A 12,519-nucleotide genomic window follows, 5' to 3' on the forward strand; every position below is an offset into this window, starting at 1 on the left:
TAAAATCTGGAGCTAAATATTCTCTTACTATATACTTTAGCATAAGTAGCACAAATATCTGAGCTGACCAACTAGAAATGGTGTTATAATGACATTAAAGATTTTAGTCACAGACTGACATACATCCTTGAGGTAAAAATAAAACTGCCAGGAATACAAATATTAACCAAGAGCTGTAAGAGATTTTCTTATATTCTGAGAATGCTAAATTTTTTCTCACAGAAGGCTCCTGGAGCTCATTAAATACCTTCACTCACATTCAAAATTCCTTACTTGGGAGGAATTTTGTATGGTAATTAGAACTGAAACTTAATACATCCATCTTGCTCTTTAAAATATACACTCATGATTCACCCTCTGGAGCTGTTTGTAAAGATGATTTATGGAAATCATTTAAAAAAAGTCCGTTAGCACTTCATGCCATTGAAGATGCAGGGGGAATTCCATGTTTTCTCCATTGTAGGCTGAAAAAAAACCCCAAATCTCTTCTGTTCCTTAAAATCATAAATTTCCTTCACCCAAATCAGCATTTACAACTAAAGGGCAAAGAAATCCTTTATCTAAAGTAATCAGCCACAGACACAAGTTCCTCAGAGGAACCTAAAGATCTCCAGCATTCAGAACTGGAGCTTCTTCCTCCCATGGAAACTTTGCCCTGCAGCTCTGCACTCCAGAGTAGAGTATACATGAGCATGTGATCAAAAGCAAACAGCCCAAGTCACTGTATTATTACCACCACCTGATCAAAAACCCCCAACTCTCCCCTATTTGGAATCTGCTCAAAGGAGGCATAAAACTGATCATAATCCTGAGGAGATACTGCTTATCTTCAAAATAATGTATCTGAAAAAAAGTCTTTCTGAATTTTTCAAAGTCTTTATCTACAAAATAAATAACCGCATAGATGCAACTAAATTAGCCTAAACAACAATGCACTAGAACAATGAAAGGGAGTGATTTGTTAAGGTATCCCTGTCTAGTGAAAAAAAAAAAAGCTGTGAAACATGTGCTTCATTTTAAACACAGATGGAATTAAGCATGTGCTTCAGTTCTTTTCTGAGTCAGAACTAAAAGCTGTAGCTATGTAATACTTTGCCACATTACAGTAGAATCAACTAAAATGTTGCCATCTTGTTTTTTCATATGTATTCAATATCCTTCTCGAGCAGGGGGCTCCTGTGACAACCTCCAGAGGTCCCTTCCAACCTCAGCCATTCTGTGATGCTGTGAATACTGTAGAGATGAAAGCATGCTACAGTTTTGTATTTATTCATAGCATAAACAATACAAAGAATTGTCATTGTTTATGTAAATAGTTGAAAAAAAATGCCAAAAGAAAAATGTGTCATTTGGATCATTCATATTTCTTTATTTAGCTTTGATGGGAAACAGTCTAATTGAAATATTTCCAACAACCATTTAAATTCCAAATGTTCAACACAAAAACTTGGTATCAGATCTCAAACATATAAAGTTACATCTCATTATAATTTAATATTTAACAGAGCTAATCACTTCTGATTTTTCATAATTAGGTTTACAAAAATAATGTTACATTTATAAAATAAATCAGCTTTTCCCAATAAATTACAGTGGTGTTCTTATTCAAAAATGTAATATATCGTACAAAATAGATAACTTTTTGTCAGATGAAATACTAAAGCATAATTTCATCCAGTACATTTTGGCAGTGTGTGAAAACATTTTATTGTACTTTAGATCTAAAGTACAGTGTTAAAATGAAACCTATTAAGCTATTTATTCACAGTGCTTATATTAAGCAAGAATGGCCAACCTGCAGACTACTTTTTATTTCCAGTTAAATGTTTTTGGTCAGGCCAATACTGTCATGTTTATGCAACTGACTTAATTAATTTGACCTCGTAAAGTCCTGCAGATCCATCTTGAGTCCAACACTCTTTCTATGACAAGTCAATTTTTGAACTGCTTAGCATCTCTCATGCATGATTTACCTTTGTGTTTCCCCACAGAGTTTTGGTGGCCAACTTGTAAAAATAGCACAGTAAAGATTCCCCTAAAGTTAATGGCAAAATTTTGGTACTCTATTCTGTCAGAAAAACTCATACTAAAAGGGACTTGTAAAAAGAGAAATGCACTGATAAAAAATAAACACTAAACAACAAAAAGAAAAACACTCTAAAAAGCAAAAGGTGAAGATTAAGAGCTACTATCCGCAAACTTTACAAAAGCAACTATTTTAAAATAACAAAGAAACACAGCATCTACCCGGTGGTAGGTATATTCTCACTGAAGCCTTTTGAATGTTAAGGTCAGCTCAGCATTTACTGCATTGCATTCCCTGCCTGCAAAAACATATCTGAAGAATCACATCAGTTTGAGCAACTTTTAAAAGCCAGAGGTTTAACTACACCATCTTTGGATGCTTTGATTTATGCAGGTGTCTGGTTCAGGATGACCAACATCTCACCTTGAAGAATTTCTGACTCCACTATGTTTTCTCTTTGCAATAGTTCAGCAAACTGCAACATTTTACTCTGTTTTTCTGTATTTCTCTTACATAACTTCTGAGAAGAAAGTCTACTTTAAAAGCATTAAAGGAAAATCATTGCTGTCTGGAATAAATAAAATGTGCAAAGTGGTGATTTTCTTATGACATCACTATTGTATAAGCAACGGGTCACTTCATATATCATAATAGATTATTTTCACAAATTGTAAATAAGTTGTTACATGCCCAAGTAAGCATGTGTCACAAAGCTCCCTTTGTGCAGATCCACAGAGGGTCCAAATCTAGGTGGGTTATTATAGACTCCAGACACAAAACTTAGTTAATGTTGGATTCCCCTAGACTGAAAAAGGAGGAAGAGGAGGAGAAGGGAGCTTGTCATAGTAAATCAATTCATCCCAAGCTTCTGAAAGCTCTTCAAAATCCAGAGGACGAGTATTTGGTGCACTGGCTGTCTTCTGTCTTGAAATACCATGGTTCAAGCCAGGAACATCTGGAGCTGAACTCAGGCACATTGCCACTTGAGTTAGCAAACTCTCCCAGAGCTACCACATAACTACAACTTTTTTTGTAGTTGGATCCTGGAGTGATTGCTGAAACATTCATTCACCAGCTAGTTAGGCAAATAAACACAATGACCACATTGACACTAGGTAAATTAAACAGTACAAAGTCTATACTCCAGCCCTGAGGTCAAGTGACATGGTCTGGCCATATTCCTAGTTATACTTTCTGTGCCCCACATGAGAGGTGGCCATATCCAAAGCACATGGTGAGAAGTCCCTCAACTGGACCTGTTCCCAACGTGTGCCCAGAAATTGCTACAGAGAATACTAGTTTGTCTTGACCAAAAAGCATACCAGTCCTTGTTCTCATCTATATCTAGCAACATATATGCTAGCACCCATGCCTCAGCACTGTCCAATTGACCGATATAGACATTACTGTGGATACGAATTTTAAGAACTCCTCAAATATATTTGCCCATGGTATGCCCTCTGATTCATACAAACATGTAAGCAGGGAGGATTCAACTCTTCTTTTGAAATTCTACTTGAAAGCAAATCAAAACTTTTTTGTTAATGAGGTCGGTATTTCTGTCCATTAAATATTTTCTCCATTTTATTTGAGGCATGTCCTTTGGTTGGTAGCCTACTGTTTTACTGTTATTGGAATCTTGGATTTTTGCCTGATTAACCCTCTTCTTAATATCTACAATTCACAGCTAAATAAGCATTAACCAATTCTGTCACAGTGAAAATATTATATACATATCTAAACCAATAATATTAAGACAACTAAAACAAGAAATAAAAAACTAATCTGTGCAGTTACAAGTTCTAAAAATAATATCAACCTCTATACATATTTGTCAGACTGCAGTGTCCACAGTTAAAGTTGTATGCAGCAGTCAGAACAGTGAGTATTACTTTCCAAATCATGAGGTGTTTTAAAAAACACCTACAGTAGTGGCTGCTGAGGAATTACTTCCTTTATAATCCTGAGTTTTTAAATGTGCAAGTGTCCTACCAATTTATCTAGTGCATAGGAAGGCAGGAAGGCAGGCAGGCAGGAAGAAGGAAGGAAGGGAAGGCAGGCAGGCAAGCAGGCAGGCAGGAAGAAGGAAGGAAGGGAGGAAGGGTGGGAGGGAGGGAGGGCGGGCAGGAGGAAGAAGGAAGGAAGGGAGGACAGACAAGGAAGGAAGGACAAGTAAGGCAGAAACAGAAACATTATCACAATGGTTTTTGTTTCAAAATTGATTGTGGTGCAATAACTGAAGTCTGATTTGCAGACATTTTATATTCTTGCCCAGACCCTTGAGGAGGGGAAGGTAATGGAGTTTCTGGAGTTGCTGAAAAAGAATACAGAAAGAATTAGGGTTTTATATTCTGGCCCACTCGGAATACACATATACATACCACTGCAAAGAAATGAAGTTCTGTTACATTTGGCAGGCTGTGGAAATAGGATACTTTAATTATCATAATTTTTTGTTTATTAAAAATTGTGCATGTGAAAACAATGATATATCAGGATGGTGCTGATTTTTTAAAAGTAGATTAGATTCAGGTCAAAATGTCTTACTTAACACTGTTTATATACGTACATTTTTAATATGAAATTATTTTAATTCAGGAATGTTGATGAAATAACTCTATGAGCACTGACAGGCCATCATTCTAATTAATATTTTTAAATATAGAAGTGAAATATTATGACAGAAGGTTAACTTGCAATTACTTACAAATCTGTTCCGTATGTACAGGAGCAGACATGGAACTTATAAGGATAGTTTGGCCTGTTAATGGATCTTGGGCTAAGTGAGGATGTATTGGATGATGTAGATGACTGGCATCATTAGAAGTACCTACAAAAATAACATGAGCATATAACAATTCAAAAGAGCATGTCATTGCAGAGACTTTTACTTCAGTAATTACATTTCTGCAGACTAAATATTTTGATTGGCAATTTGAATAACTGCTTCTGGGTATTCATTAAACAATTTAACAATACTTCAACCATATTAAGTACTGTGTTTATTTGCACTGTTTTGATGGTATTAACAGCAGATTTCCTGAAATATTTGTAAGGATGCTTCCTTCTACCTACAGAATTGAATGTCTAGATATCCATCAATGATTGAGAAGTGCACAGCATAATCTGAGGCTGGAAGACTGAGTTAACATGATGAGCAGCCAAGTCAAGAAGGCTTCAGCTAACAATTACATGACCCAAAGCTCAGCCAGCAAGGCAGTGGTCGAAGTGCTTGCTCACATCATGATTCCCTCAACATCCCAGTAGGCTAAATTCAATATAATATGACATGTACAAAGTGGTGAATTTAACAAGTTGTTTGCTTACCTCCCAGTAACATTTCTTGAAGCAAACTGTCTATTTTAACAATTCCAAAGAGTTTAACCAGTTGTATTTGCTCAATCATTTGCCAAGTGATGCTCTGGAGTGTAGGCAGTAGAAGCAGAAGTTCTCCAAATCTTCCTCGGGAGTCATACTGATGGTCATTAATATAATCCTCTAAACTGATTTGGACTTGGAACCTCATGTTCTTAATCTTCATTGGATTACTCAGGCCTTTTGCATCTGAAAAAAATGACAAAATCTTAAAGTCAGGCCAGATTATTATTTGGGAGGAGCACTTCACTATTTTTCATTTTATTCTTTTTCATCCAAAGGTAACATGAGCAGATGCTACATCAACAAAAACTACTTTCAATATAATCACATGTAAAATAATTATGAGACATATTTTCAAAAAGATACCTGGATCAAAAAACACGATCGCTTTCAAGCAAGCATACTCATTGTCATCTATATGAATTTCCTGGAAGGGTCGGACTAATTCATCTAGAATCCGATTTGCCACTCGGCTGATCTCTACTTCGGTACTGTTGCGATGGATTATGTAATTGTTGCCTTAAAGAGAAAGAATACCAACACATGGATTGATATAAAGACTTTAATGTAATGTAGCAGATGAAGCCCATTTTCAAAATACATTTCATTTTGCTTAATCATTTTTTTCTTTTAGTATGTATCATACAAACCTGTTCTTTGTAAACAGAGTATGTGTGCAAAATACAGCTGTCACCCAGAAATAATCTGTGCATGTAAATATACCAACTTGTAAAGATTCTGATTAGTCCACAGCTCTGATGTCCATATTTGAATGCACAAGTATGGAGCAATTCAGCCTTTATCTTTTCATAGTAGATAAATATAATGGCAAACTGATCTTAAAATTTCTCCTTTCTCCATTAAAATAATGTTGAATGATCAGGATTTGTCAGTGGACAAAGAAGTCATCTTCCAGAGGAAGCATCAGAAATGCTTCTTTTGCCAACAGATGCATCTGTAATTCCTAATCAAATTTAAAAGCACGTTAAAATTTTCAGTAAAGAATGAATTTGCCCTGCTCTTTTAATTTTAAATTACCATTTTGGAGAAGTCTCAATCATGGCATCTTAATTCACCTTCTGGCCAGAAATCATCTAACATAAGAGGTGAATACACTGTGAAAGCCACAGAGCTTCCAAAAGCCGTCAAACAATTTTTGAAAGAAAAGCTGATGCTTGTATAACAAGAGATCTATGCCAAAGTAACTCGTAAGCTTTACAGATATCTGCCTCTAAGTATTAGAACCTAGCCTTGGTGCCCCAAATTGTTTCTTCTTTTGGTATAAATGCTGATGCTCGTGACACTGACTATAATTTTCTAGTTATTATTTTATCAGTATTTCCCTTATTACTTACTAATCCCAATAAAACTACAAACATTTAATTCCTGTATTTATGGTCAGTAAAGGTGCATCTAGAGAAAAAAACTAGGTCAAGAAAGTAATTTGTATAGTTTTTAACTTGAAAGGATTGCTGATGAAAGTATTATCTCCAGATATTGTCCTGCTTGTCCTTTTAATGTTATGATATGAATAAAAATAAAGTAAAGCTGATTTAGAGCTCTAAGAAGGCAGGCCCAAAGAGGAAGGAGAAAAAATAGCAGAAAAATTCCTTTTATCAATGAAGAAAGCAGTTTGAGTCTATATTCCATGTAGTCTTGCCTCACATAAAAAAACCTGTCCAAGAAGACTTACACATTTTCTCACAAAACAGCCCAGGTGCTGCACATGTTTCATGATGCCATTTTTGGGAAGGTGTACTTCAGCATGGCAGAGTGCTGTGTCAAGCAATGCTAACAAATGCCTCATCATGTCACTATGCACACAGTCAAACATCTTCCTGTTACTGTAACTCTCTGTTGTGTGAACGAAGGGAAGACGTTTCCACCATGTGATGATGTCCACTTCCCTAATAGCCATAGTCTCTTTAAATAATTCAGTGATCGAGCCATTTCAAGTGACCAAGAATATGCAGGCATGACTCCTCACCATGTCATGGATGCACCCATCTCCCACATGGCAGGGGACAACAGGCGTGCTGTTTGCATGATGGCCACATGGCAATTGTCATGGCAGAAGTGAGAGGGCTCTTGGAAAAACGAGTTGCAAGGAACAGGCTGTCCAATTTTTTCTAGCTTGTAGGGTTTCTCTGACTATGTCTGAAGGGCTCTTGAGAATGCTCCAGATAAATGGCTTTTATGAAGACTGAAATTAATACATCACCACAGGTTGGCTGCTCCTCTCTTAAGCAAAGGTGTTTTATGTTGTTTGGCAGGTTCATTGGTTGTTTTCATTTGTACTGTGGCGTGTTTTATGGGACAAAGATGCGGAAAAGATAATAATGTAAGGAGACAATTTGGCATGAACTCCCTTAAATTATGGTTTCTGGTATCCAATAAACCTTTAGACATAGTAACTCACAGGAAACTATCCACCTGCTTTAGCTGGAATGAGGCATGTGACATTATGTCATTAATAGCTATTTAGCATTCACAGAATGCATTGCTTTGATTGTGCCAGAACAGCTGTTCCACTTTAAGTGATTACATGGTTGCTAATGTACTATAACATAATCATTATTAATTAAAACAAAACCCAATATTTACCTAAAAGTAAAATGTCCTTATATGCCATGGACCGTTTTGCTGCCCCAAGCAACAGGTGCTCCCCAGCATGTGCTCTTAGCAAGGCAACCTCAAGGAAAGAACAGGAGACTCATTAGATGATAAAGCAGTAAATTCCAACAAGGGCAAAAGAAATAAGGATGCCTATTATCGTAAGCATATTAAGCTGCAGGTATATGTTTAAGACTGTTAAGATTCTGATGTAAATTGTAAGTGAACATAAAAACCCTAACACTGAGCTTTAAGCAACCTGGTCTAATGGAAGTTGTCCTTGACCATGGCAGAGGGGTTGGAACTAGATGACCTTTAAGATCCCTTTTCACCCAAACTGTTCTGTGATTCTCTGTATTGTTGCACACTATAATTAAATTGTCAGCCTCTGTCACTTGTAGCATTTGGTCTATATTTTAAACCTACAGCTCTGCAAAATACTTCTCAATACAATGCTTGTATTTATTTTCTAGTGAATTTCCCAATGATTATTCCCTTAACAAAATTTTCTCTGGAATTTTAAGTTGACACTAAAGACTCTGATGGGCTTGAATGAACCGTTACAGTAAATTTGACAGTATCTATATATGTATATATGTATAGATATGTATAGATATAGATATATATAGATATATATAGTAATGAAACTATATGTTTCATTTTTCTCACCTTGAATAAAAAAATTATGCAGCACTTAAAAGAGCTTTTTCTCCAGCAAAGACAGATACGCTAAAACATCCACTACTGTCAGCAAAGAAGAAACCTGATTCATACAAGGAAGGCACTTACTTAAAAATGTCGTCATTAGTTTACTCTTTGTCACCTATTTACTTTCCTCTGTTTTTAATGCCTCTGTGAAACTTCAGCACTGGTCTCTGTTTCCTCAATGAACTCTTCTCTTGGCAAGTAATTTTTTTCTTCTGAATCCAAGCCAATACTTTATGAGTGATGTAAAGGCACACAGCATCTAGGAGTACTTAATGTGTTAAAGACTTTTCAGGCTCTCAGTAGAATTAACTTATCTGAGCTGGCCTGGTCTATGGTTTGTAACTCAGGCTGATTCCCAGATCAGGAATAATTTTTTCAAACCAGATGTTTAGTTATTTTATAACTAAATGCACAATGACCCTTAGAAAGAGGCTATCACAAATGAAGAAGCGTAATTTGTTTTAACTCCCAATACCTCTGTGACTACACTTCCAAGGTATGTAAGGTTCAGCAGTACTTCTCAGTGCTCTCCAAGCACTGCACAGGTGTTTTCAGCCTCTCTTTCAAAGCTGTTGCTTATTTGTTTGCTGTTTATTTGTTTTTAATTTAAATACAGACAGGAACTTTTTAATGAGGTCTGATCCCTTCTCTTTTCCTTCATGGCATCTTAACAATAAAACCAGCAATATTTTTGCTTGCCTTTGTTGCCCTTGAGAACACTAAGCTCATATTATGGTGGGTCTCCTGTGGCCTGAAACACCTTCATATTCCTGAGGAAAAGTACATGAGGAATGACTCAGTTTGAGTCTCAAACACAAGGATAACCTAAACTTCCTTTCAGGATTTTGTTCAAGAGACTGAAAGGGCAAAAAGAGAAATGAGACTATTTCACTTCAAAGAGATGTTTTCAAGCTGAATCAGATTTTGGTGGACTGGAATCAAGAGATCCTGAACCATGAATTAACCTCCTGCCCAGGCAGCTGGTGAGAGAACCGCAACATGAAAACACTGGTTCTGAGTGTGCAAGCACAACTTACTCTGAAGCCCTGTGTTATATTAGGATACGTTAGAGATGAGATGATAGATGAGACCTGTCATAAAAACTCTTAAGAATTTTCAAGGTTTGATGCTTTTTTCTTCTGTAGTCATTATATACAACATATATGAAATATTATTTTCTATTGATATCAGTATGATTGGCATGTGTTTGAGATTCTAATGACTTTTATACTTTGCAAATAGAGAAGATCTACTTCAAACTAAATTACATGCTGTCTTAAGCCATATTACAATGAAAGGTGGACATAAACACTTTGCAAAGCATGCAAAGCATGCAAAGCATGTCTTCTTTTATAAGTTTGGGTTGGTTTTTTTTTGATTTTTGCATGCATGTTGCTATCTGTGCCTCCAAAAGAATACAAAAAATGCAAAACACTGAAAGACATACTGTTTTTCTGCTTTTCTTAATGTGATGGACCCACATAAACTTCATCTGGGTTTTTTCTTAATATTTTGTGGTATTGCCATTTTAAAACTTAAAAAAAAAAATTAAGATGGTGGGTTTACCATGCATCTCTATTTGATCAGACAAAAAAATGAGTGTGTAATCATAATGTTTAAATATCACAGAAATAACAGAACAATAATTAAAGTTCTCTCTTTGGTCTCTTCTTATACCTGGTCATCCAGTGGTAATTCACAGAAGCCTGGAATATATTTAGCCCATTCCACCAGGACCAAAAGTTGTTGCTTCATAGATTCACAGACATCACTAATACCAGCAATTTTCTTAACATTTATATCAGTGCTAGCACCGGGACTGGAGATTGAGATCTAGCCATAGTGAGAGGAAAAAAATTTACAATGTTAAATTTCATATAATTGCATTTTCACTGGTTAAGAGCATATTTAAGAAAAAATCACAGCAGTAATCATGCATACCCTTGAGAAGTTCCTTGACCATATAGTCTATTTGTCTGCATGTAAATTATACAATTTCACTTCTATTACCAGTGTGTATTACAATATATTAAAAATTACACTATTCATATCATAATATCTTCTCATTCAAAAATACTATTTTAAAGTATGCCAAAGTCCTTACTATTTGTACGGGGAAGGTGGGGTTTTTTTATTCCTTTGAAATGGTTGATATTTACTTCAGAAAAAAAAAAAAAAGAAAGAGCTCATAGGTCCATGCAGCAACATTAAGGGCAAAGAAAGAAAGAGACAAAGGGGTATCATGTTCTTCTAGTGAAAAGGTAAGTATCATTAAGTTTAGAAGGTAAAACAGGGGGATTTTAGTGCCTGGAGGAGAATGGTTTGTAATGATAAAGCAACAGTATAGGCAGAGGCCTGAGAACATTTCAGACTAAATGTAAAGGATATGAGTGTGCATTAGACCACCTGCAGTGAACAGTGTTCTGTGAAATAAGAAGAGAGCAGTATCTTTCTGGGCCTGAAGCTGAGGCACTTTCACATAATCACTGAGCCAAATCCTGAAATTCTTAATGTCTTTGCAAGGAAATGAACAAAACTGAGCTTGTATTTTCAGTCAGGCAGGAAAGACAACTTAAGATAAAACCAAGTTTGAGAATAAAGGTGAAAGTTTATATCTGCTATCATACCAGGATAAAAAAGAAAAAGATACCAGAAGAAGACAAAGATGAGGAAGAAAAAAAAAGAAGAAAAAGCAAGAAAAAGAAAAAGAAGAAGAAAAAAAGAAAACAAAAAAGAAAAAAGAAAAAAAAAAGAAAAAGGAAAATAAACCAAAAAAGATAAAAAATGAAAAAGAAAAAAGAAAAAGGAAAAGAAGACAAAGAAAATTCCAGGATTGTGGGTGCTACTTAGGTTGCCTCCTACCAAATCCCCTTAATTCACAGATCCATATTAAATCTCCCAGTGGGATTTGTGGTGAAACACCATTATCCTTCAGTGTTCAAATGGAGTTGTACTTCTTGAGCTAAAGCTCATTGCTTCCTACATAATTTAGTAGTCTAAAACACTGAAAACAGCTTAGATATCAATGGCAGCTAACCAGCTGAACACTAGTTCTCAGGGAAATACAGCAGCTAGGCCAGTGAAAAAATCCTCAGACACAAAATTCAAAGGCTGTCATGTAGGGAAAAGGTGAGAGGTATTGTCTTTTTGTAGACAGCACATTCGTGAAATCCTTGATGTAACCATGAGCCCATTTCTGGTGTGTTCCACAGATTGAAACAGCAATTGAAAATACTAAGTGTCATTCAGGTGAGAGCTACCAGAATGATTCAGTCTAGAAAACCATCAGTACAGAAAGACAGTAAAGAAATCCAACATATTTCATAAATTTCCAGAAGAGTACAAGTACTTACACAAAGAAGAGCTCTGATAGCAAGAGGCATTCTGATCTACCAGAAAAAGATACCACCATGCACCAACTAGAAATTAATTCAAGAAGCAAAACAGGCAGATCGCTTAGCTGTTACACTTAGTAAATCATGAACTTAATACATTGTCCTTCATTTAATATCTTTTAACCAAAGCTATGCATCTTTATAAATTGCATGCTATAGAACAAACTAGAATCTGCTGAAATTGCTTAGTGAGCTGCTAGGGATTCATGTGATGACTCCCATGGAGAACATTATGAACTCCTAGGGTTGCATCTCCTTACAAGAATATGAAGCTATAGATTTCTTTTTCTATTTCTCTATTGCTTTAACCTCCTTGTCATTTCAGGGGTGCAACACTGGAGTCTCTGATTTCATAGAATCATGAACTAGCCCAGGTTGGAAGGGACCTCAAAACATCAC

The 12,519-nt window shown here is 35.8% G+C and overlaps 1 protein-coding gene across 6 annotated transcripts in view; it reads right to left on the minus strand.

Annotated features, from left to right (window-relative positions):
• Window positions 1–4,185: 4,185 nt before the first annotated feature.
• Window positions 4,186–12,519, minus strand: part of HNF4G (hepatocyte nuclear factor 4 gamma) — a 62,097-nt gene continuing 53,763 nt past the window's right edge. For all 6 annotated transcript variants that reach the window (XM_061448262.1, XM_061448257.1, XM_061448260.1 and 3 more), the window contains 6 exons: window positions 10,403–10,558; window positions 8,009–8,096; window positions 5,771–5,923; window positions 5,354–5,590; window positions 4,734–4,856; window positions 4,186–4,340 (listed from right to left, as the gene is read on the minus strand). In XM_061448262.1, the coding sequence (XP_061304246.1) occupies window positions 4,222–4,340; window positions 4,734–4,856; window positions 5,354–5,590; window positions 5,771–5,923; window positions 8,009–8,096; window positions 10,403–10,558 (876 nt within the window). In that variant the 3' untranslated portion in view covers window positions 4,186–4,221. The remainder of the gene's footprint in view (window positions 4,341–4,733; window positions 4,857–5,353; window positions 5,591–5,770; window positions 5,924–8,008; window positions 8,097–10,402; window positions 10,559–12,519) is intronic.

This window comes from Pezoporus flaviventris, unplaced genomic scaffold (assembly GCF_033815535.1).
Source record: "Pezoporus flaviventris isolate CSIRO_AGI_PZ_B2104156 unplaced genomic scaffold, CSIRO_AGI_Pfla_v1 ptg000007l, whole genome shotgun sequence".
Taxonomy (NCBI): Eukaryota; Metazoa; Chordata; class Aves; order Psittaciformes; family Psittacidae; genus Pezoporus; species Pezoporus flaviventris.